The sequence below is a fragment of the Mobula hypostoma genome, chromosome 4 (assembly GCF_963921235.1).
Source record: "Mobula hypostoma chromosome 4, sMobHyp1.1, whole genome shotgun sequence".
Classification (NCBI taxonomy): Eukaryota; Metazoa; Chordata; class Chondrichthyes; order Myliobatiformes; family Myliobatidae; genus Mobula; species Mobula hypostoma.
The window spans coordinates 170,891,447-170,918,042 of NC_086100.1; the positions used below are offsets into that span (position 1 = coordinate 170,891,447).

The 26,596-nt window shown below is 43.9% G+C and overlaps 2 protein-coding genes across 3 annotated transcripts in view; one reads left to right on the forward strand and one right to left on the reverse strand.

Moving 5' to 3' along the window:
- Window positions 1-1,394: 1,394 nt before the first annotated feature.
- On the reverse strand, window positions 1,395-18,679 carry nicol1 (NELL2 interacting cell ontogeny regulator 1). The gene is made up of 4 exons (XM_063046998.1): window positions 18,560-18,679; window positions 17,651-17,773; window positions 6,831-6,919; window positions 1,395-4,038 (listed from the first exon to the last, which is right to left on the reverse strand). Exons 2-4 carry the CDS (start codon window positions 17,754-17,756, stop codon window positions 3,973-3,975), a joined length of 261 nt encoding a protein of 86 aa, XP_062903068.1. The 5' UTR covers window positions 17,757-17,773; window positions 18,560-18,679; the 3' UTR covers window positions 1,395-3,972.
- The window catches only part of nelfa (negative elongation factor complex member A), a 49,538-nt gene continuing 41,186 nt past the window's right edge, over window positions 18,245-26,596 (forward strand). For both annotated transcript variants that reach the window (XM_063046995.1, XM_063046996.1), the window contains exon 1: window positions 18,245-18,668. In XM_063046995.1, the coding sequence (XP_062903065.1) occupies window positions 18,459-18,668 (210 nt within the window). In that variant the 5' untranslated portion in view covers window positions 18,245-18,458. The remainder of the gene's footprint in view (window positions 18,669-26,596) is intronic.

Consider the following 26,596-nt stretch of genomic DNA (forward strand, 5'->3'; position numbering starts at 1 on the left):
ATCCTATCAGAATCCTGGAGAACAGACTATCTCATGAATGGCGATAGGGGAAGGGCTTAAAATTTTGATTCAGATCACTCAGCAGGTTAAGCAGCAACTGTGGAGGGAAAATATGTAAGTGGGCTTTTTGGGTTGAGTTTCTGCAACAGGACTTGGAGGGAAGAGGAGTGATGGCTGGTATGTAGCAGTAGAGGCTGATGGAACTACACGAGAAGGGGACTAGGGGCGTACAAGAAGTGGAGAAGATAGAAAAGGTGAACAGAAGAGGAAGAAAACTATATTGGCACGTCAGTGTGTCGGGGACAAGAACAACGGGTGTAAATTAACTCAAATTGGAAAATTCTCTTTGTACTACAGTATTGGGATGTAAGCTTCCTGTGGAACGCGAGATGTTCTTCCAGTTTGCATTTTGCCTCTGTAGCATTGGAGAAGGCTGTGGACAGACATGTCAGTGAAGCAAAGTGTAGAGTTGGCAAAAATGGTAGTGGCTGGTTGGATGCAAGACATGGACCAAGGTCTACCAATGTTCTCGTCACCAATTCCCTTATCCTTCTCTGTACCTTCAATCTCTTCCTTTCCAGTCCTGAAGTAGGGTCCTGACCCGCAGCATAAGTTAATACTCTTGCTATAGCTGCAGCTTGACCTGCTAAGTTCTTCCATGTAACTAAACCCTCCATTCCAGGCATCAACCTGGTGAACCTCTTCTGTGTCCTTTCTATTGCTACCACTTTCTTCCTGTATTGCGGTGTACAATACTCGTGTGCTACCACTTTCTTCCTGTATTGCGGTGTACAATACTCGTGTGCTCCAAGAAATGTTTGTGCATCTCTCATATTCAGTGACTTGACCTACTAGAGCAAGCATCTCATCTACATTTTTGATTACTGTCAGCAAGTTTAATATTTTCGTCTCGCACCTGAAATATCCCAACTTACACACACACACACACACACAATGATTTCTAGAAAATGTCTGTCTTTTGATTCTACGAAGAGCACAGATTTTCTTCTATACCAAAGGAAAGTTTATGCCTCCCTTAGACTTCACAACCTTGTTTCCCACCCTACCCTGAAAGTCAGACTGTATAACATTTCAATATCCACTTGCAGAATCTGCAGCAAGTAAACCAACAGGACTTAAAGAGGCTCAGCTAAAAACTAATCAGATATTATTTTACTGAAGGACAACATGATGCCAATTCATTGTTACAGTTTCTCACAGGGATGCAGCTGTCAGTTAAAATTCAAGCCTTCATTCCCTATGAACAAGTTGGTTAGGATCCTTGGACAAGACGCACAGCAGCACTACCCCAATAAATCTGCTCCAAAGCGGTACTCCCCCGCTTCCCCACCCCCCCGTCATTTTCAACATTTTAGACCTTCCTCAAGGCGCTATTCATCTTTTTCTCCCCTCAGTAAAGCATCAGGCAGATTACTTTGAAGGAAAACGATCCAGAAAAGTGATCATATCAATTTAATAATAAGACTGGAGCCAAAGTTTAAATGAATATGATTATTTTCTCATTTCAGTGCAAGTCAAAGTTGAGTTTAATGTTAAATGTACAAATACATAGATGCATGGCTAGAATGAAAAACTTATTTGTAACACCATGTAAGATAAATTATGAACAATCTTGCAGCTTTTGACATGACAGCATTTTAAATATCATCACTGCAATGCAATTTTCTTAATAAAACTATTAATTTTATTAGCTGTGTATTCTGGCCCAGTCTACCTCTACCTTTTGAATCTTTTTTTTAAAACCAATGATAGTTGGAATTTTAAAGATTTCTTACATTTTCCAAATTTGGAAAGCAAATTAGCAACCACACATGGAAAACCTTTACATAAATATACTGTCCATTTCAAACTTGGCAGTGTTAGCTGTGAGGAGGATGCTAAGAGGATGCAGAGTGACTTGGATAGGTTGGGTGAGTGGGCAAATTCATGGCAGATGCAATTTAATGTGGATAAATGTGAAGTTATCCACTTTGGTGGCAAAAATAGGAAAACAGATTATTATCTGAATGGTGGCCGATTAGGGAAAGGGGAGGTGCAACGAGACGTGGGTGTCATTCTACACCAGTCATTGAAAGTGGGCATGCAGGTACAGCAGGCGGTGAAAAAGGCGAATGGTATGCTGGCATTTATAGCGAGGGGATTCGAGTACAGGAGCAGGGAGGTACTACTGCAGTTGTACAAGGCCTTGGTGAGACCACACATGGAGTATTGTGTGCAGTTTTGGTCCCCTAATCTGAGGAAAGACATCCTTGCCATAGAGGGACTACAAAGAAGGTTCACCAGATTGATTCCTGGGATGGCAGGACTTTCATATGAAGAAAGATTGGATGAACTGGGCTTGTACTCGTTGGAATTTAGAAGATTGAGGGGGGATCTGATTGAAACGTATAAAATCCTAAAGGGATTGGACAGGCTAGATGCAGGAAGATTGTTCCCGATGTTGGGGAAGTCCAGAACGAGGGGTCACAGTTTGAGGATAAAGGGGAAGCCTTTTAGGACCGAGATTAGGAAAAACTTCTTCACACAGAGAGTGTTGAATCTGTGGAATTCTCTGCCACAGGAAACAGTTGAGGCCGGTTCATTGGCTATATTTAAGAGGGAGTTAGATATGGCCCTTGTGGCTATGGGGATCAGGGGGTATGGAGGGAAGGCTGGGGCAGGGTTCTGAGTTGGATGATCAGCCATGATCATAATAAATGGCGGTGCAGGCTCGAAGGGCCGAATGGCCTACTCCTGCACCTATTTTCTATGTTTCTACTAACAGCTTATTCCCACAAGTTGTAGAAAACAGAAGAAAAGACTGGTAAAGATGTTAGAAGTGACAACCCAAGGCTCAGCTTTTACTGGTTTCCTATCACCTCAAAGACTAAAAAATCTACCACAGGACAGGATACCTCGGTCAGAAAACTGCAGGAGGCAGGCACACGGGAGAGGGAAACTACTCATTTTGTTGTTGTTCTAAAAAAACCTGCACTAAATGGAAGATGGTGAAATGGAAGTGTTTCATTCACAGTTCCTGCCTGATGCTCACAGTAACATTAAAGGGTGGGCGGGGGGGGGGGAGAGATATGAAATGGAACTGAAGCACAAGTGTACACAAGCAATAAAATGTTTAAAATCAAAAGTTTCCTGTTGAATGGAATTTTACTCTGGAAAAGTTACAATGGCAACTGTACCATGCATTTTTTTTACAGTTAAGTAATATTTTCAGATCAATACAAGTTAATAAAACTACTTGTCAATCTCATACAACACATTACCACAGCTAAATATTTAAAACTTGCAAAGAACATTTTACTCACCAAATGGAATATTACTGTAGTGTTCTATCAACATAACAGGAAAAGTCAGCAATATGCATTCCCTCCTCTACCTACCCCCTCACCACAGCATGCTCTTCCATCATACCACCCTCCTGCCTCAACTCCATTTTCCTCCTTAATCGCCAGAAAGAGTGAACTCACATTACATATTTCATGCTTACTAATTAAGTACAATATAAATAAAAGTGCAAACAAATTACCTGCAAAGAACTTTACAAGTTGTTAATACAAGATACGACTGACTCTTCACATTAGAAATTTCTCTATTTGATAGGGAAAGGTGAACTAGACATAGGTGTGAAAGGAATCCGGTTTGGAGGAGTGAGAAGGGAGGGAAGAATACAATGGAAACATCCATGAGATGGAATGGTTAAATAAAAAGGAGGCCCTTTGGAACTTTGTGAAAACAGGGCAAAGGAGAATTCCAAAGAACAACAGCTTCACCAACTAAATATTCAGTCCTTTTGAAAAGGCTCACAATATATTAACTACTTGTAGTGGTGTTAAGCTTCACATACCCCAGCTAAAGCGACCTTCAAACACATTCTCATCAAACAGTTCACTTGTTTGTGTGAATCGTGAATCATTGGACTTTTCCGACCATAGGGTCAGACTCTTATTTATCAGTCTATAGGTTTGAAGGCAAGCAATCACATAAAGCCCGCTTTTCAACTCTCAGGAGCAGATCATCGGTCTGTAAATATAAAAATGACATCGTTACCCTTAATCTAATATATGGTTATGTAGTAGACAGTTTAATCAAACTATAAATGTTCTATTTACAATTAAAATAGAAAATACTGAAAATATGAAGGGTCTTCAGCCGAAAATGTTAGTCTGTCCTGAGCATTTTCAGCATTTTTTTTTAATTTTAGATTTTTTTTTGCATATTATCACTGGAAATGTTATCACCCCTTTAAAATAACCTTGTTACAGCTTGACTGGTTCTCATAATCTTGAATTATATCCTCTGCTGTTTTCTCTCTGTACAAATGTTAATCTATAGATTTAAGTATCAAAAATTGTAAGTCATAAATATTCAAAGGGAATTTAAATTCTCACACTGTACCAACAGACTCTCAAGTGTTTCCAACACAGGAAGGCATTCAGCCAATCATATCCATAGAGCTGTAAAGCACACAACACAGAAACAGGCCCATCAGCCCATGCCAGCCTGGTCTTCTGACTAGCCCCATCTACCTACACCCAGACCATAGCCACTCATACCTCTCTCACCCATGTATCTATCCAAGCTTCTCTTAAATATTACACCTGAACTTACATTTACCACATCTGGGGGCAGCTTGGATTTCCCCTTAAATATTTCACCTTTCACCTTAAACCTATGACCTCACGTTCTCATCTCATCTAAACTGAGGGGAAAAAACCTGCAACCATTCACTCTTATCTATACCCGTTATAATTTTGTAACCTCAGTAAGATCCCCCTCATTCTCCTGTGTACCAGTGAATAGTCCAAGCCTATTCAACCTTTCCCTATAACTCAGGCCCTGAAGTCCCAGCAATATCCTTGTAATTATTTTTCTGCACTTTTTCCAAATTCATTGATATCTGCCCTGTGGGTAGATGATCAGAACTCCACACAATACTTCAAATTCAGCCTCACCAATGTCTTGTACAACTTCAGCATAACATCCCAAATCCTGTGCTCAATGCCCAACATGTCATGAGCCCTCTGTACAACCCCAGCTACCTGCGATGGAATTTAGATTCATCCCCTTTTCCAGCTCTTGGACCACTGTTGTGACTCAAGTGAGTATCCAGGCAGTTTGACTAAAACAGTTAAATCTATGCTGCCTGGTTACTGATCTCCAAGGGAAATAGTGGTTCTTTTACTCCTCCAATTCTTTCGTAATTTAATATATCTCAAATATCCTCTGTTCCAAATAAAAATCAAGGCAAGGCAGTCACACCCCGACTAATTCTCCACTCCTCAAATCACCTCTGCTAGCACGTTCTTCCTGCATCTGGGAATGCAAAATATAAAAACCTATCATCCCAGTTTACAAGTCAGAAATCAGGAGTGTGATGAGTTTCTCAAACGTACATCTCATTCTGCTGAATCTGAACACATTAGAGGTCTATAAATAGAAATGGCAGTAGGCACCTCACAACTGCTCCAACTTTACATAAGATCACAGCTGATTCTACCATCCTGACGTCCATTATCCCCCTTAATCCCAGTATCGTTTAGAAGTACGTTTCAGCTGATTTGAGGAAGGCTATGGACAAAGTGTGTGTGGGTATTCTATCCCGAGCCTTGTGGCCCATCAGGCTGGTGCTTATGCCAGTTTCTGTGGTGTGAAGCGACTGACAGTACGAGACTCCCCCCTGGATAGGGGATTCTATCACAAGGTTAACCCCTAGCAGCAATTGCTGGTACCCATTTTCAGCTGGGTGGACTGGAGCAGTGTGTGGTTAAGTGCCTTGCTCAAAGACACAATACGCTGCCTTGGCTGCAACTTGAACCTACGACCTTCAGACACGTGTGTGGGTATAGACAACTTCAACTGTTGGCATGGGTACGGTAGAACAAAAGACTCAATTTTGTGCTGTAGGATTCCAGGGACCAAGGTCAACCATCTTGAAACACAAGTTCCAGTAAGTGCAAAAGTGAAAACAGCTATAAAATATAAGACCTTAATAAATTTTTTTTATGGGACAAATAATTGACAAAGCTAATTTTTAATGCAAGTTTAAGGTATTAAACTCTGGTAAGGTGACAAAAGGGTCAAATGCAAATAGGGTCAAATAAAAATGCAAATAGACCATATCTGAATGCAGTCCTGATTGCCACAACATAAATAGGAAAAAGATTTTGGAGATGGGGAAAAACTAATATATGAACATATTACCAGAACTGGGAGGTCATATCTATCACAAGGGATGAATAGTAGACTGTATCTCTTGAAAAGGGAAAGCTAGTGAAAGACACTATAAATGTACTTGGTATAGAAGATGCGGGAGGTTTCCGTGGAAAGGAGCAAAACCAGAGGCTTCATTTAGCAATAATCAACCAAAAAAAAAATGAAAAGGAACACTCAAAACAAGCACTGTAGAGCAAACAGTATAGATACAACTATTGAGGAAAGCTGACAGAGAAGAGATGAAGGAGGGTGGATGGGAGCAAATTCTTGGAAAGGAAATTTCACATATACCAGGCAAGATGAAATAATTTGTTTCTATGCTGCATGTTCTCTGTACAGGAGGCACCCTGTATTACATAATAAAATTTGTCCTCATTAATGTGGGAAGCAAATAGGCACTTTAAAAAATCTATGCAGATGCTGTGGCTTTGCATCGTGGATATTGTGTTACATGTTTGTTTTAGGAACACAACTCCCCTCCCCCGAGTAATGCAGAGAGAGCTTTTGATTCTTATTATGTAATCACTAAAGTCTGTTTTAATGTGCTACATTTTGATTTTTTTTTATTAAGTTGCTAATGGCAAGTAATGCATATTTACCCTTGTATTCAAGTTATTTGCAGTTCTTTTCAAGTCCTGCAGTGCTCTCTGCATGAATTCAAAAGCATGACAATCAACACAGGGACGACCTGTGAAAGAAACATCAAAACCTTTAAAGTAAGCGAGCTTTAATTTACCATGAACATTGCTCTCATGGTTGAAACAGCTAGCAAACAATCTAACAGCTACAATCATCACAGATACTTTGGCACCGGACATTTTTAATAATATTTCAAATCAGAGTACAATACTTCATCCCTGACTGTTTTATAGATTCCACTAACCAAGGACAATGATCCTAGTATTTGAAATTATAATTGTCAGTGTCAACACTTGTAAAGGAATCAAGTACAAATTGAACTTATGGGTTAGTTTATGGGTCTTTTATTTTGAATCCTCCAACATTTTGCATTCTGTGGTCTTTCCCCAAAGGCAAGACACTTCTGTCACAGTATATTGAGGGACTAGTCCCTGCATTGCAATGTCTCAAATGTTTCACTGTTGGAATGTTTAGGATAAAACATAGAAACATAGAAAATAGGTGCAGGAGTAGGCCATACGGCCCTTCGAGCCTGCACCGCCATTTATTATGATCATGGCTGATTCCCGGAACTCAGAACCCCGCCCCAGCCTTCCCTCCATACCCCCTGATCCCCGTAGCCACAAGGGCCATATCTAACTCCCTCTTAAATATAGCCAATGAACCAGCCTCAACTGTTTCCTGTGGCAGAGGATTCCACAGATTCACCACTCTCTGTGTGAAGAAGTTTTTCCTAATCTCGGTCCTAAAAGGCCTCCCCTTTATCCTCAAACTGTGACCCCTCTTTCTGGACTTCCCCAATATCGGGAACAATCTTCCTGCATCTAGCCTGTCCAATCCCTTTAGGATTTTATACGTTTCAATCAGATCCCCCCTCAATCTTCTAAATTCCAACGAGTACAAGCCCAGTTCATCCAGTCTTTCTTCATATGAAAGTCCTGCCATCCCAGGAATCAATCTGGTGAACCTTCTTTGTACTCCCCCTATGGCAAGGATGTCTTTCCTCAGATTAGGGGACCAAAACTGCACACAATACTCCAGGTGTGATCTCACCAAGGCCTTGTACAACTGCAGTAGTACCTCCCTGCTCCTGTACTCGAATCCTCCCGCTATAAATGCCAGCATACCATTCGCCTTTTTCACCGCCTGCTGTACCTGCATGCCCACTTTCAATGACTGGTATATAATGACACCCAGGTCTCGTTGCACCTCCCCTTTTCCTAATCGGCCACCATTCAGACAATAATCTGTTTTCCTATTTTTGCCACCAAAGTGGATAACTTCACATTTATCCACATTAAATTGCATCTGCCATGAATTTGCCCACTCACCCAACCTATCCAAGTCACCCTGCATCCTCTTAGCATCCTCCTCACAGCTAACACTGCCACCCAGCTTCGTGTCATCCGCAAACTTGGAGATGCTGCATTTAATTCCCTCATCCAAGTCATTAATATATATTGTAAACAACTGGGGTCCCAGCACTGAGCCTTGCGGTACCCCACTAGTCACCGCCTGCCATTCTGAAAAGGTCCCGTTTATTCCCACTCTTTGCTTCCTGTCTGCTAACCAATTCTCCACCCACACCAATACCTTACCCCCAATACCGTGTGCTTTAAGTTTGCACACTAATCTCCTGTGTGGGACCTTGTCAAAAGCCTTTTGAAAATCCAAATATACCACATCCACTGGTTCTCCCCTATCCACTCTACTAGTTACATCCTCAAAAAATTCTATGAGATTCGTCAGACATGATTTTCCTTTCACAAATCCATGCTGACTTTGTCCGATCATTTCACCGCTTTCCAAATGTGCTGTTATCACATCCTTATAGTGATGTGATCCTTATAGTGAACATTATAGTGAGATGCCAACTTCCTGTCAATATTGTAAGCACATGTAATGTTATGCTTCATACAGTGAAAGAAGACAATGCCTTAATGTTCCTATAACAGTGTATTATTCTGCCCTTGTGAACTGTTCATAACACAATACATCACAAGACCATAAGACATGGGAGCAGAATTAGGCCATCTGGCCCAACGAGTCTGCTCTGCCATTCAATCATGGCTGATTCATTTTTCTTCTCCTCCTCAACCCCAGTTCCCAGCCTTCTCCCCATAAGCTTTGATGCCATGTCCAATCAAGAACTTATCAATCTCTTTCTTGAATACACTCTAAACCTGGCCTCCACAGCTGCATGTGGCAACAAATTCACCACCCTCTGGCTAAAGAAATTCCTCCACATCCCTGTTTTGAAAGGGTGCCCCTCTATCTTGAGGCTGTGCCCTCTTGTCCTAGACTCTCCCACCATGGGAAACATCCTTTCCACATCTACCCAGTCCAGGCCTTTCAACATCCAAAAGGTTTTAATGAGATCCCCCTCATCCTTCTGAAATGTAGCGAGTACAGACCCAGAGCCATCAAATGTTCCTTGTATGATAACCCTTTCATTCCTGGAATCATCCTTGTAAACCTCCTCTGGACCCTCTCCAATGCCAGCACACCTTTTCTACGATGAGGGGCCAAAAATTGTTCACAATACTCAAAGTGAGGCCTCATCAATGCCTTATAAATCCTCAGCATCACATCCTTGCTCTTGTATTCTAGACCTCTTGAAATGAATGCTATCATGGTATTTGCCTTCCTCACCACCGACTCAACCTGCAAGTTAACCTTCAGGGTGTTTTGCACAAGGACTCCCAAGTCCCTCTGCATCTCAGATTCCTGGATTTTCACCACATTTAGAGAATAGTCCGCACATTTATTCCTACTACCAAAGTACATGACCATGCATTTTCCAACATTGTATTTCATTTACCACTTTCTTGCCCATTCTCCTAATCTGTTTAAGGCCTTCTGTATCCTACCTATTTCCTCAACACTACCTGCCCCACCACCAATCTTTGTATCATCTGCAAACTTGACAAGAAAGCCATCTATTCCATCATCTAAATCATTTATATACAGCATAAAAAGAAGTGTTCCCAACACTGACCCCTGTGGAACACCAGTAGTCACTGGCAGCCAACCAGAAAAGGATCCTTTATTCCCACACACTGCCTACCAATCAGCCAATGCTCTAACCATGTTAGTAACTTTCCTGTAATACCATGGGCTCTTAACTTGGTAAGCAGCCTCCTGTGTGGCACCTTGTCAACGGCCTTCTGAAAGTCCAGATATACAACATTGACTACATCCCCTTTATCTATCCTACTTGTAATCTCCTCAAAGAATTCCAACAGGTTCGTCAGGCAGGATTTTCCCCGAAGGAAACCATGCTGACTTTGTCCTATCTTGTCCTGTGTCACCAAGTACTCCATCACCTCATCCGTAACAATTGACTCTAACATCTTCCGAACTACTGAGGTCAGGCTAACTGGTCAATAATTTCCTTTCTGCTGCCTTCCTCCTTTCTTAAAGAGTGGAGTAACATTTGCAATTTCCAGTCCTCTGGCACCATGCCAGGATCCAATGGTTTTTGAAAGATCATTTCTAATGCCACCACAATCTCTAACAGTACCTCTTTCAGAACCCTAGGGTGCAGTTCCTCTGGTCCGGGTGACTTATGTACCTTTAGGTCTTTCAGCTTTTTGAGCACCTTCTCTCTTGTAACAGTAACTGCACCCACCCACTTCTCTTCCTTCACACACTACAACATCAGGCATACTGCTAGTGTCTTCCACAGTGAAGACTGACACAAAATACTCATTTAGTTCATCAGCATCTCCTTCTCCCCCATTATTATTTCTCTTGCCTCATTTTCTAGTGGTCCTATATCCACTCTCATTTCTCTTCTATTTTCAACATACTTGAAAAAAATCTTATACTATCCACTTTGATATTATTTGCTAGCTTGCTTTCATATTTCAACTTTTCCCTTCTAATGATTTTTAGTTGCTCTCTGTAGGTTTTTTAAAAACTTCCCGATCCTTTATCTTCCTACTAATTTTTGCTTTGTTGTATGCCCCTTCTTTTGCTTTTACAATAGCTCTGACTTCCCTTGTCAGCCTTGAGTAAAGTTGTTAAAGGAGGCAAGGAAAGTGTGGAATTCACAGCAAAACAGCATTAATGTTGGAGAGAAAAAGCAGAACTTAAGAACACTTCTGCAGTGGGCATGAAGGCAGGAAGGTGGAATTCATCTTGAATACCATTACCAGGAGCACAAGGAGTATCAGCAGAGGATGAACCAAATTATCCATTTGAGTTGACTAGAATAGAGGAGAGTGCACACTGGTGCACCTTCAGAATGTGCACCTAGCTCACTGCTCTACTGTTTTCACACCCACGATTGTGTGGCTAGGCATTGCTCAAACAACATCTATAAACTTGATGACAACACAACTATTGTTGGCAGAATTTCGGATGGTGGTGAGGAGGCGTACAGGAGTGTGGTAGATCAGCTGGTTGAGTGGTGTCACAATAACAACCTTGCACTCAATGTTAGTAAATCCAAGGATTGATTGTGGACTTCAGGAAGGGGAAGTTGAGAGTCCTCTGTGGGCAAGTGGGCAAGGAAATTAAAAGCACAAGCAACTGGCAGCTCCAGATGGCCAAAGGTGGATGAAGTGCAGCTGCTTGGTAAAGGAATGGCCTAGTCTGGGCTTGGTCTCACTGATATAGAAGAAGCCAGATAGAAAGCACCGAATGCCACAAGCAAAATTGGAGATCTCTGCCTCACCATGGTGAACGGTGCTGAGGAAGTACAAGAAATGTTGGATCTCCTACAGTACCAGAGGATAGTTCCTGGGGAGGGAGAGTGATAAATGAACTAGGGAACCATTGAGAAAGTGATTCCTGAGAAAAGCAAAGAGGAGTTGGGAAGGGAAGTTGTGGCTGATGGTGGGATCACTATGTATGTGGTACAGGAATCAGGCTGTAGCTAGTGGCAGATGTACTGAATGCCTAAGTGTGATGGGGTGAATGGCGAGAACTAGGGGAATCCGATCCTTGTTCTGTCTGGAGTTGGGTTAAGAGCACGAGTACAGGAAATAGAGGACATGTGAGTGAGGCCTCCATTGACCACAGTGGGGGGGGGGGTAAGGTGCATTATCTAAAAAAAGAGGGACATTTCAGATGTCCCGAAGAAAGTCACAGTTAAGAGAACAGTTGTGAGGGGGACAGAGAAACTGGGTGAACAGAGTGGCATTTTTACAAGAGACAGGTTGGGAAGTAAGTGTAGTCAAGGTAACTGTGGGGGTCAGTGGGCTTGTAGTAAATGTCAGTAGATAGTCTATCTCCTAAGAGATCACAAAAAGGTACAGAGGTGTCATAAATGGACCAAATGAATAAGGCCAGGATGGAAAGTGGTGATGATGATTCTGTATGGGTGCATTGGGTAGTGTTAATGCAGCTGAGAAAGAGTTGGGAAGTGGTACTGGAGTCGGTGTGCAACATGGGCTGCTCCAAGCACCCAGTGGAAAAGACAGGCATAGTGAGGGCCCATCATTGTGCATACAGCTATACTTCTGATTTGGAGAAAATGGAAGGAGGCAAAAGATACAAAAGACAGAGGAGAAGATAGTAGAGGGAAACAGGTTGGATCTCTGTTCAAGAAAGAAACAGAGAGGTCCAAGGACTTCCTGATGGGGAGTGCAACTGGATATCCATGGTGAAAATGAAGTGGTGGGGCCGAGTAATCAAAAGCTGTTATAATGGCGGACACATGCAAGGCGTCCTGGATGTAGCTAATAAGGGGACCAAGACGGAGTCAAGGTATGAAGACGCATGTTTGGGGGAGGGGGGGGCAAGAGCAGGCAGAAACAATGGGCATACAAGGGCAGTCTCGTTTGTGAATTTTGAGTAGGGACAGAAACAGGCTGTAGGGTTTGGAGGCTATGGAGCAGAGATGAGATCCGCAGTGGGTTGGGGGCAATGAACTGATGATCATTGGTGGAGTTACAGTTAAGGGGGAGTTATGAGGAGGTGCCTAAGAACTGCTACTTTTACAAGGTAGAGGTCAGTCCACTATTCTATAATGGCTCTGGTCTCAGCTACAGATTTGATGATACAGTTGAAATTGGTATGGGCTGAGCTGAGAGATTGAGGTTAGTATGGGCAAGGAGAGTTGAAAATGTTTGATGTCATGTTGGTAGTTGGAATAACGGGGGGAAAGGGGAAGATGTAACAGGTGGTCACGTTGGAGCTGCAAGTGATGGAGGAAGATATATTTTATAGAGACGTTGGTGGAGTGAATGGCAAGAACCAAGGGAACTCTCTATTACTGTTCTGTATGGGGCGAGAGTAGAGGTACAGGTGATGGAGGCATGTGAGGTCTCCATCAACTATGGCAGTGGAGAAGGACATTTTGGAAACCTAGTATAGAAGAGTATTCTCATTCTGAGATGGAGATAGTGAGATCCAGAAAGGGAAAATGAAGTATCAGCGGTGGTTCAGGTGAATGAGACCATGGTGGCAAAAGTGATAAAACTGATGAGTTCAGCCCAAGTGCAGGAAGAGCACTGTTGGGTCATCAATGTTTGGTGGAGGGTGTTGAGGACCGTTCCACATAGTCAACAAAAATACAGGCATTACACCATACTGGATTCACAACTACAACTGCAGAAACAACTGTCTATTCTCACCATTCAGTCATTATTGCACTTGGATTTTCAGTTCTTTCCATTTATGCAGCTAAGCCACCCACATTCCCTTGATCTCAGCAGCAGCCATGCTCTCAAAATGGGCATTTACCCTCATCATTTTTCAACATGGAGAAACAGTTCTAGAATGGAAAACATAAGAGATTCTGTAGTTGCTGAAAATCCAGAGCAACATACATAAAATGCTGGAAGACCTCAATAGGTCAGGCAGCATCTATGGAAATGAATAAGCAGTCGATGTTGCAGGCTGAGACCCTTCATCAGGACTGGAAAGGAAGCGGGAAGATCCCTGAATAAAAACGTGGGGGGCGGCCAGGAGGACAAGCTAGGAGGTGGTAGGTGAAGACAAGCGAGTGAGAGAGGGGATGGGGTGAAGTAAGAAGTTGGGAGGTGATCGATGTAAAAGGCAAAGGGTTGGAGGAGAAGGGGGACCAGGAGGAGATAGACAGGTGAGGAGAAGTAGTAAGAGGCCGGAGTGAAGAATAGAAGAGAGGAAAAGGGGACGGTGAAAAAATACCAGAAGGAGAAATTGATGTTCAAGCTATCAGGTTGGAGGCTACCTAGATGGAATAAAAGGTGTTGCTTTTCCACCCTGAGAATGGCTCCCCCGTGGCAAAAGAGGAGGCCATGGACTGACACGTCAGAACAGGAACAGGAATTAAAATCATAAACAAGAGAAAATCTGCAGATGCTGGAAATCCAAGCAACACAAACAAAATACTGGAGGAACTCAGCAGGCCAGGCAGCATCTATGGAGAAGAGTACAGTCGATGTTTCGGGCCAAAATCCTTCAGCAGGACTCAAGGAAAAAAGATGAGTAGATGTAAAAAGTGGGGGGGAGGGGAGGGAGAAACAGGAGGTGAAGGGTTAAATTGGGAGGGGAGGGGGAAAGGGTGAAGTAAACCGATCCCAGTTCTCAGCCATGCCAGGTCTTCATTATTCTCTCTGACCTTCCCCCCTCTGTGGCAGAACGTTCCGTCCTCAGTAGGGGCCTCACCTTTGTCCCCCGCACCCACACCTCAGTGAGTTCCGTGCCTGCCATGATGCTGAGCTTTTCTCCACAGCCTCCGCTACTTCTTTGTCTAGGACTCTTCACTCCACACCAGTAACCCCTTCTCCCTTCTTCAACCCTCCTCCTCTTCCTGGACACCCCACCCTGGTCTTCTGCCTGCCCTGGATCTCTTCTTTGTGAACTGCCGACGGGATATCAACTGTCTGGACTTTACCACTGCTGTCTCCAATTCCAGCCTCACTCCTTCCGAACGCTCTGCTCTCCACTCCATCTGCACTAACCCTAACTTCACCATCAAACCCGCTGATAAGTGGGGTGCTGTAGTAGTCTGGTGTACCTCGCTGTGGCCCAGCGATAACTCTCAGACACCTCCTCTTACTCACCCCTCAAACAAGACCCCACTAAGCAACACCAGACCATGACTGACCTTATTAACTCTGGGGATCTCCCATCCACTGCCACCAACCTCATAGTGCCTGCACCTCCCGTTTCTACCTCCTACCCAAGATCCACAGACCTGCTTGTGCAGGTAGACCCATTGTTTCAGATTGTTCCTGCCTCACTGAACTCATACCTGCATACCTCGACTCTGTTTTATCTCCCATAATTCAGACCCTTCCTACCTACATCCATGACACTTTATGCGCTCTGGATCTTCCCAATGATTTCAAGTCCACTCCGTATACACCTCCATCCCCACCAGGGAGACCTCAAAGCCCTCCATTTCTTTCTGGACACCAGATCCACCCAGTTTCCCTCCATCACCACTCTCATCTGTCTAGGGGAACTTGTCCTCACACTTGATAATTTCTCCTTTGGCTCCTCCCACTTCCTTCAAACAAAAGGTGTAGCGACGGGCACTTGCATGGGTCCCAGCTACGCCTGCCTTTTTGTCGGCTATGTGTTACGTCTATGTTCCAAGCCTACACTGGTGCCCGAGCCCACTTTTCCAACGCTACATCAACAACTGCATTGGTGCTGCTTCCTGCACCCGTGCTGAACTTGTCGACTTCATCCACTTTACCTCCAACGTCCACCCCGCCCCCAAATTTACCTGGTCCATTCTCAACACCTCCCTTCCCTTTCTCAATCTCACTGTCTCCATCTCTGGAGACAGCTTATCCACCAATGTCCATTTTAAATGCACGGACTCTCAGTTACCCAGACTATACCTTTTCCCACCCTGTTACTTGTAAAAGCGCCATCCCCCTCTCTTAATTGCTCCATCTCCACCGCATCTGCCCTCAGGATGAGACTTTTCATTCTAGAAAGAAGGAGATGTCTTCCTTTATCAAAGAAAGGGGCATCCCTTCCTCCACCATCAACACTGCCCTCAACTGCATCGCTTCTATTTCACGCAAGTCTGCCCTCACCTCATCAGGGATAGGGTTCCTCTTGTCCTCACCTACCACACAGCCGCCTACATGCCCAGCACATAATTCTCAATGACTTCCACCATCTCCAATGGGATCCCGCCAAGCACATCTTTCCCTCCTCTACTTTCTGCTTTCCGCAAGGATTGCTCCCTACACGACTCCCTTGTCCATTCGTCCCTCCCCACTGATATCCCTCCTGGCACTTATCCATGCAAGCGGAACAAGTGCTCCACCTGCCCCTACGCCTCCTCCCTCACTACCATTCAGGGTCCCAAATATTCCTTCCAGGTGAGGCAACATTTCATCTATGAGACTGTTGGGGTCATATACTGCATCTGGAGCTCTCAGTATGGCCTCCTGTGTATCGGTGAGATCTGTTGCAGTCTGAGAGACCGCTTCGCCAAGCACCTACATCTGTCTGCCAGAAAAAGCAGGATCTCCCAGTGGCCACCCATTTTAATTCCACTTCCCTTTCCCATTCCAATATGTCTATTCATGGCCTCCTCTACTGTTGCGATGAATCCACACTCAGGTTGGAGGAACACCACCTTATATTCTGTTGGGTAGCCTCCAACCTGACGGCACAAACATCGATTTCTTGAACTTCCAGTAATCCCACTTCACCATTCCCCATTCCCCTTTCCCTCTCTCACCTTACCTCTTGGCCTACCCATCGCCTCCCTCTGGTGCTCCTCCCCCTTTTCTTTCTTCCATGGCCTTGTCTTTTATTACACTCCCCATTCTCCAGCTCTGTATCTCTTTCAGCAATCATCTTCCCATCTCTTTACTTCACCCCTCCCCTCCCAGTTTCACCTATCACCTTGTGTCTCTACCCTCCACAACCTTTTAAACCTAATCCTCAATTTTTCTCCCCCAGTCCTGCTGAAGGGTCTCAGCCTGAAACATCAACTGTACTCTTTTCCATAGATGCTGCCTGGCCTGCTGAGTTCCTCCAGTATTTTGTGTGTGTGTTGCTAGGAATTAAAATGAGTGGCCACCCAGAATTTCTGCCTTGTGCAGATGGAGCGCGGTGCTTGAGAAAAATTGGTACCCCCCCCCCACCCACCAACTTACATCAGGTCTCACCAATGACCGCATTGGGAGCGCTGGATACGACAGACAATCCCATCAGATTTGCAGGTGAAGTGCTGCCTCACCTGGAAGGGTATGGGGCCCTGAATGGAGGAGAGGAAGGAGGTGAATGGACAGGTGTAGCATTTCTTTCACCTGCAGGATATGTGCCAGGATGTTGATTAGTGGGAAGGGACAAATGTACCTTCTAGTTTTTCCCCATCTTTTCATCCTGGCATCCTTCCCTTTCCAGTCCTGATGAAGGGTCTCAGCCCAAACTGTGGACTGGTTATTCATTTCCGTAGATGCTGCCTGACCTGCTGAGTTTTACCAGCATTTTGAGTGTGTATTTCTAGAACGTAAGCACTCTTGAGAATTAGCTGCTTTCCTCAGTTTGAATGCATGCACCTAAATTGCATGGTGACTATCATCTCCAATAATGTGCCACTCACACAACTCTTTAACCCCGCAGATACCTGCTGAATTCCCCCAGCATTTTGTCTGATCTCTCCTACCAAACGATTCAAATTCAACAGTCCCGAAAATTAGTCAAATAGCTCTTCAGCCCTTGTCTCCCTCATCCCCATAATGAAGGAATAGTCCCATAATTAAAAACAATTGTAGCTTTCTTCTCCAGTTACCTGCAGAATCCACCTTAATGCCAGCTGGTTACTCAGCTGTCCAGGACAACATAATGCGCAGAGAAGCGGGGGACTTACTTTCAGCTGGGATCACGGTGCCGGACTCGGCATCAGCTTCTGCGAGGAAGCCGGCGGCGGCGGCGGCGACAAGGACGACGACCCCGAGGAAGCGAGCAGTTAACATGGCGATGCCCGAGCGGTCTGTGATGGACGAAGGAACAGAAAAATCACCGTTACTGCAGCAATTGTAAAAATATCGGCAGCGGCAAAAGAACAAACGATGTTCCTTGAAACAGTCTAACCTAAAGCACCGAACAAAAATTTGACGATGTTTTAAGCCGCTCCGCGGTCCTCCCTTTCAACTCGGCTTCAAAGGCAAAGCCGCCAAGTGATTGACGCGGGCCCCCGCCAATTCGCGAAGAGGATTGGCCCGGGGAGGCGGGACACGACGGCGTCAATCATGATGGGGAGGGAGGCGCGGCCAGTAAATTTAAACAGAAGGGATGCTGTAGACGCTGGAAATCTTCAGCAACGTGCAGAATACTGGCAGAACTCAGCGGGCTCGGATAGGCAGCCGACCGCTTCGAGCCGAAACCCTCCTGCTTGAAGGGTCTGGGCCCGGAACGTCGGCTGTTTATGCCCCTCCGTAGATGTGTGACCCTGACACTAACATTAACCCTGATCCCGACGCCGGCAGCACTTTGTGTGGTGTTGCGGCGGTAAGAATGCCAGGCGGGTCCACCGTGCCCGCCGTGCCGTGCCGGGCGCTCCGGCCGCGAGCCGCCGCGCGCCGGTGGGCGGGGCCGCCGGGGGAGGGGGCGGGGCCTGCAGCAAAGGCTTTCGTCGCCCCGTGTAATGCCCGTCCATTCAAATCTCCTTCTTCAAGATGGCGTCCATGAGGGAGAGCGACACAGGTTTGTGGCTTCACAACAAGCTGGGGTCGGCGGACGAGCTCTGGGCGCCTCCCAGCATCGCCTCGTTGCTCACTAAGGACGTCGTGGACAACATCCGAGTGTGCTTTCACGGCCTCTCGTCGGCGGTGAAGCTGAAACTGCTGCTGGGGATCCTGCACCTTCCCAAGCGGACGGTGGACGAGGTGAGGCGCCTTCCCTTGTCCCTCCCTCCCTTTCTCGCTGTGAGGTTGTCAGTCAGCGAATCTGGAAGGGAAATTGGAAAGAACGCGGCAGGAAGTACATCAAGCACTCGGGTCACTTCACTAAGTCTGCGAGCGGCACCTACCTTGTGCGTTTAAAAAGGTTTTAATTCTCTTTACAAAAGGCGGGATTGGAGCAGCAGCCACATTGTTTAATAGATGCATATTTGATTGAGCCGGCGTTGAACTTACCATGAGCTTTTTATTCTGGCTCTTTTACTGGAAGTTTGCTAATGTTTTTCTTTGTAACGGATTCCATTTTTATATGGAATAAAAGGCTTTTCTCAAATAACCTACCGATTGTAACAAATGGAATGTAACATGGTTGGGAAAGCCATAGTGTTGCTAAAATAAGCTCTCGTGACCAGATCGAGCTAATATTCTTTTTACGGTTGAGTATTTTAACTTCTGCCTGCCGAAACATTTTTTTTGCATTCATTGGGATTCTGATCTCGCTTCGGACGTGAGTAAGATTTGTACTTTTTGAGGCAAGGTAAATAAGACAAAAGCCCTTAGTGGCAACGTAGGGAACTTAAAAATTGACAGGAGGGACTTCATTTGTGGCTTTAATTTAAAACAATTATCGCAATGATCAAATTATTTTATGGATTTGCAGTTGACATACTACAAAAATCTTTGGCTAATTATTGGAACAGAATTATTTTTTTGAAAACTGAAAAATGCTTGGTTATAACTTTTGGTGCTAGAACATAATCTTGCCCATTATAGCACAAGCATCAGAAATAGTGTTATGGTCTTTCATATAGTCTTTCAATAGCACAAACACTTTTAAAAATAAAATACTGGGAACAACACTCAACAGGTAAGGCAACATCTGTGAAAAGAAAGTCTGAGGTTCAGAAATCCTACCTGATCTAACCTTTACTTTCAACTGGTATCATGCGTAACAAAATATTGGGTTCTGGCTGTTCAGAGAAAAGTTCACAAGTAAATTATCAAAGTAAGTATATGTCACTGTATACTACCTTGAGATTTACTTTCAGGCATATATGGAAAAATAGTCATACAATAGAACTTGTGGGGGGGGGAACAACTGTACATAATAGACTGACAACCAATGTGCAAAAGAAGATACATCATGCAAAAACTTAAAGTGAACAAATAATACTGAGAACATGAGTTGCAGAGTCCTTGAAATTGGGTCTACAGTGCCTATAAAAACTATTGACTTGGGGGGGGGGAGTGGGGGGAGACATGAAATCTTGGCTAGAGTTTGCCAGAAGGCATGTGGGAGACTCTGAAGTCAGCTGGAAGAAGGTTCTATGTATGGTCTGCTGAAAACACATTTGAGCTTTTTGGCCATCAGACTAAATGCTGTGTTTGGCATAAGCCAAACCCCGCACATAATCAAAAACACATCATCCCTACTGTGAAGCATGGCGGTAACTGCGTCATGCTGTGGGGATACTTCACTGCAGCAGGCCATGGAAGGATTTTGAAGGTAGAGTGTAAAATAAATGCAGCAAAATTTTGGAGGAAAACCTGCTGCAGTCTACAAGAGAACTGTGACTTGGGAGAAGATTTGTTTTCCAGCAAGGCAATGATCCCAAGCATAAAGCCAATACTACACAGGAATGGCTTAAAAACATCAAAGTTAATGTCCTGGTGTGGCCAAGTCAGAGTCCAGCCCTCAATCCAATTGAGAATTTATGGCTGGACTTGAAAAGGGCTGTTCATTCATAATTCCCATACAATTTGACAGAGCTTGAGTAGTTTTGTAAAGAAGAATGGGGGGAAATTGCAGTGTCCAGATGTGCAAAGCTGACAGAGACCTATCCACACAGACTCAAGGCAATTATTGCTTTCAAATATGCATCTACTAAATACTAACTAGAAGGGGGTGAATACACAATCAATTATTTTGTGTTTTATAGTTATAATTAATTTGGATCACTTTTTAGAGATTTGTTTTTACTTTGACAGGAAGGGGTCTTTCTCTGTTGGTCAAAGTAAAAAAAAAAGGCCAAATTAAATCCACTGTGATTCAATGTTGTAAAATAATAAAACATGAAAACTTCCAAGGGGGTGAATACTTTATACAGACACGGTCTGTTGTGGAGCTAGTTCAGCATTGAGGTGATCATGTTCCTCAGCCAATTGCCCAGGAAAATCCAGTGGCATCAGTTGAGAAATGAAATATCAGCTCATTCTTAAAGTTCATCTACTAACAATTATTTAAAAGCTGCTTGGGATTGGCGGTATCTTGCAAGAACTTTATAATACAGCATCCACTGAATTGTATAAATCTGAAGTTGCCAATGGATATAATACAGGTGATTGTCTACCAGTTAATATAGGATGTGAGGGAAAAGATTGCTGCAACTTTGCGATTATCTTTGCTTCCTCACGAGTTAATGGAGAAGATTCTTAGCGACAAGATTTATGAGCATTTATTTATTTAGAGATACAGTGCAGAATAATCGAACTGCACCGCCCAGCAACCCACTGATTTAACTCAAGCATAATCACAGGACAATTTACAATGACCAATTAACCTATTAACCAGTATGTCTTTGGAATTGGCTGTGTAAATTCTGAATTGTCTTGCCCATAGAAAGTAGAGGTGGTTGTAGAAGAAGTGTATTCTGCCTGGAGGTAGGTGACCAGTGCAGGGATTTGTTCAGGGATCCTTGCACTTTGTGGTTTGTGTGTGTGTGTGTGTGTGTATGTATGTGTATATATATATGAATGAATATGACTTGGATGAAGAAGTGGAAGAGTGGTTTAGTAAGTTTGCTGATGATGTGAAGGGTGGTGGAATTGCTGATAGCGATGGATTGTCGTAGGTTGCAATGGGAGATTGTCAAGGGGCAGAACTGGGCTGAGAAGTGGCAGGTGGAGCTCAACCCAGAAAAGGGTTAAGTAATTCACTTTGCAAAATTGAATTTGAAGGCAGAATACAGGGTTAATGGCAGGATTCTTAACACTGTGGAGGAACGGGACTTTGGGGTCCACATTAATAGATCCCTCAAAGTTTTCATGCAAATTGATCGGGTGGTTAAGAAGGCATATGGTGTGTTGGCCTTCCTTAGTCGGGGGATTGAGTTCAAGAACCATGAACTATAGTTACAGCTTTATAAAACCCTGGCTAGATCACACTTGGAATATTGTGTTCAGTTCTGGTTGCTTCATTATAGAAAGGATGTAAAAGCTTTAGACAGGGTAAAGAGGAGATTTACCAGGAGGTTGCCTGGAAGAATGAGCATGTCTTATGATTGATCTTAGGGTAGGTTAAAAGGTTGGCACAACATCATGGGTGGAGGGCCTGAAGTACTGTGCTGTTTGGTTCTATGAACAGACATACCTTTGGTCCTCCCTTTACAATGAGCAGTAGTGCATTGTTTTTACTCAGTGCAGGAAAATTATTACACCCATTTTTACCTCGTATGTCAAAAAATATTTCTATCTGTCATGTACTAGTCTCAACTTTCAGGTACTACTTGTTCTCACTTGAGCATAGAGCAGTATAGCACAGTACACCAACCTTTTAACCTACTTTAGCATCACTAAAACCTTTCCTCCTTCATACCCCTCTATTTTTCTTTCATCCATGTGCCTATCTAAGAGACTCTTAAATATTTGTAATATGTCGGCCTTTACCACCACCCCGATGGTTATTTTATGCACCCACCACTCTGCAAAAAAAAAAATAATACTACCTCTAACATCCCCTATACCTACCTCCAATCAACTTAAAGTTCTGTCCGCTCATTTTAACCATTTCCACCCTGGGGAAAAAGTACCTGGTTGTCCACTCTATTTATGACTCTTATCTTGAACATCTGTATCAAATCACCTCTTATTCTCATTTGCTCCAAAGAGAAAAACCCAATTTCACTTAGCCTATCCTTCTAAGCCATGCTCTTTAACCAACATCCTGGTAAATCTCTGCACCCTCTCTAAAGCTTCCACATCCTATCATGAGGTGACAAGAAGAGACCACAATACTCCAAGTGTGGTTTAACCACAGTTTTATAGTGCAGCAACACTACCTTGTGTCTCTTGAACTCAATCTCCAACTAATGAAGGCCACCACACCATACACAGTCTTGGCCATCCTTATCAGCTTATGCTGCAATTTTGAGAGCTATATGGACGTGGACCCCAAGATCCCTCTGTTCCTCCACACTGCTAAGAATCCTGCCATTAACCCTGTACTTTGCCTACAAGTTTGGCCCTTAAAAGTTTGACTTCACACTTTTCTGGGCTGAACTCCTCACCCGAGCTCTGCATCCCATCAATGTCCTTTGTAACTTAGAACAACCTTCTGCGCTATTCACACCACCACCAACTTTTGTGTCATCTGCAAGCTTACTACCCAACCCTTCCACTTCCTCATTCAAGTCATTTCTAAACATTTCTATTCACTTGGATGAAAGCATTGTCCACTGAGGAGAATGGAGCATCATGGCCCTCTAATCTCAAGTTTGGATGCATGAGCGTTTGTAGTCATACAACACAGAAGCAAATCAACCATACAACAACATTAAGTATCAGTGTGCATTAATCCCATTTACCAAATCTTGGTCCATAGCTTTCTACAATTTGCATCCTAAAGTATAGAAAACCTACAGCACAATACAGGCCCTTCGGCCCACAATGCTGTGCTGAACATGTACTTACTTTAGAATTACCTAGGGTTTAACCCATAGCCCCCTATTTTTCTAAGCTGCATGTACCTATCCAGGAGTCTCTTAAAACAGGGGTCCCCAACTTTTTTTGCACCACGGACCGGTTTAATATTGACAATATTCTTGCAGACCGTACGACTTGGGGGATGGGGGGGTGTTAATCACAACCAGAATATAGTTGATAAGTCAACAATGTCACTTATAAGTGGCTAATACATTCAATTTAGTTTCTAAAAGGGTTCATGTAACAAATTTAATATTAAACACACAGCGCCTATTTTCCTTGCAATAGTATAGTGATTAAGTCAATTATAAGTCAATAGCATCATAACGTTTTAAGTAACGTTTGGATATTAAACACACAGTGCATATTTTCCTTGTATGAACATATAAAATCATTGCAACACACCAATATTGCTGAATCAGTGGGAGCCCCAGGCTTGTTTCCCTGTAACAAGACGGTGCCATCGAGGGGTGATGGGAGACAGCGATACTCGAAGGGAGTTCCTTATGTCCAATCTATTCCGCAATTTAGTTTTCGTTGCATTCATTGCAGAAACCCCCGCTTTGCAGAGATATGATTTTGGAAACGGAAGTAATGTTTTCAGTGCTTTTATGGCTATCTCAGGATATTCAGCCTTGACTTTGATCCCGAATGCCGATAGAGATGTTATGTCAAACATACTTTTCAGCCCACCGTCTTTTGCAAGCTCGAGGAGCTGATCTTCCGGCGCTGACATGGATGATTTACCAGGGACATTCACAAATGGGTCACAGACCCATTCCTTTGCATATCTTGGGTCATTTGTGGTTGGGAAGTAACACTAGACACTAGAATACTACAGCACAGTACAGGCCCTTCAGCCCTTGATGTTGTGCCGACCCATATATACCTTTCTTAAAAAAAGTACTAAACCCACACTACCCCTTGAGCCTCTATTTTTCTTTCATCCATGTGCCTGTCCAAAAGGCTCTTAATTACCCCTAATGTTTTGGCCTCCACCGCCATCCCTGGCAAGTCATTCCAGGCACCCATAACCCTCTGTGTATTTAAAAAAAAAACAACAACAAACAAACAAAGGTACCCCTGATGTCTCCCTTAACTTTGTACATATGGTTGAATTCTGTTGGCAGCGAAGATAGGTGATCGCGCACCAGCTGTGAGAAGGACGGTGCAGCCGCAGTCTCTCCCAAAATCCCAGCTAATGCTGGGAACATGTCAAATATGCCCCTGTCCACTCGCCGTCCCCACAGTTCCAGTTTGGCTTTGAAAGCAGACACTATCTGCCAACTTGAAGACGGTTGTCATTCTCCCCTGAAGTGACAAATTGAGTTCATTGAGCAGGTTGAAGATGTCACGCAGGTAAGTGAGTTTCACTATCCACTCCTCGTCACTGAAGTGTGCTGCCAGTGGTGAATTTTTTTCCTCAAAGAAATCTCTGTAGCTGCTCTCTTAACTCAAAAACCCTGGCCAGGGCTCTCCTCCTTGATAGCCACATGACTTCAGTGTGTAAGAGAAGGTGTTTGTGCTCTGCATCAATTTCCTCGAAAAGCTTCTCAAACAGATGTGAGTTAAGGACTTTCACTTTGATGTGATTGATAACTTCAATGTCACTCAATACGCTGTTAAGATCAGGTGACATTTTTTGGCTAGCCAGCATTTCCCTGTGTATGACACAGTCTGTAAACTGGCATTCAGGAGCAATCTCTTTGGCTCAGGTAGTGAAACCAGACAGCCATCCAGTCATAGCTGCAGCCCCGTCTGTGCATATTCCAACACAGAATGACCAGTCCAGTTTGCCTGACAAGTAGTCATTCAAAGACTTGAATAGTTCTGCTCCAGTTGTGTTAGTTGGCAGCGGCAGTGTACACAACATATCCTTGTGCACATCATCTTGAGATATATATTGCACATAAACCAGCAGTATTGCCTTGTCAACATCGGTAGACTCGTCGACCTGGATAGCTTACCATGGTGACTCGTTAAGCAGTTCCAACAGCTGTGCTTCGATGTCCTCCGCTATGTCATCGATTCTCCTTGAAACTGTGGTAGCTGAAAGAGAAACCTGTGCCATCTTGTTAGCTGCAGTTTCTCCCAACAGTTCACGGCACATGTCCTTGGCAGCAGGCAGAATCAATTCTTCACCAACAGTGAAAGGCTTCTTAGCCTTAGCAATACGGCCAGCCACTAAGTACGACACTCAGAGCAGCAGCATTTGTGGAGGTTGTTGCTGTCAGCACTTGCTTCTGTTCTGCTTGCTCACGTTTTTTCCGCTCAAAAAACTCAACGGGTTTGTCTTTAAGTGCAGGGTGCTTGGACTCAGGGTGTCAAAGCAGTTTTGAGGGCTTCATTGCCTCATTAGACAGCTTGTCTCCACATATCACACACAGGGGGCTTGGAGCATACAAGTCACTGGTCGCAATAAAGCCATATTTTATGTACGACTCGTCATATTTTCTGTTGAAGGAAGCTTTTTTTTTTGCAGTCTCAGCCTCAGCTGTCTCTGTGTTATCATCATCGTTGGGCCTTTTATGTCCCCTACCATCTCTTCCAAAGAAACTCTCAAGTGACGTTTGTTTTTACTCATGGAGTAGTTGTAGGTTAATGACTGACTGATGACCTCGTGTGCGTTTAAGTTCAACAGTGGGTGTGACAGGGAATGAGGAGAGGTGCAGCTGACTCAGATCGTTTCATATCGCCAAATCATATCTTTTCCTCGTGGCCTGGTAGCATAAGCTTTGCAGTTGTTGGTTGAGGAACACTATCTTAACAGAACCTATCGTATGATAACTAACGCTGACTGACCTGCTGAGTTCCTCCAGCGCATTGTGAGTGTTCCCTATGGTATCTGCCTCCATCACCGTCACCAGCAGCCCATTCCACGCACTCAACACTCTCTGCATTTTTTAAAAAATGTACCCCTGATATCTTTTCTGTACCTACTTCCAAGCACCTTAAAACTGTGCCACTCATGCTAGCCATTTCAGCCCTGGGAAAAATCCTCTGAATATCCACATGATCAATGTCTCTCATCATCTTATACACCTCTATCAAGTTTCCTCTCATCCTCTGTCGCTCCAAGGAAGGAATGCCACATTCACTCAACCTATTCTCATAAGGCATGCTCCCCAATCCAGGCAACAACCTTGTAAATCTCCTCTGCACCCTTTCTATGGTTTCCACATCCTTCCTGTAGTGAGGTGACCAGAACTGAGCAC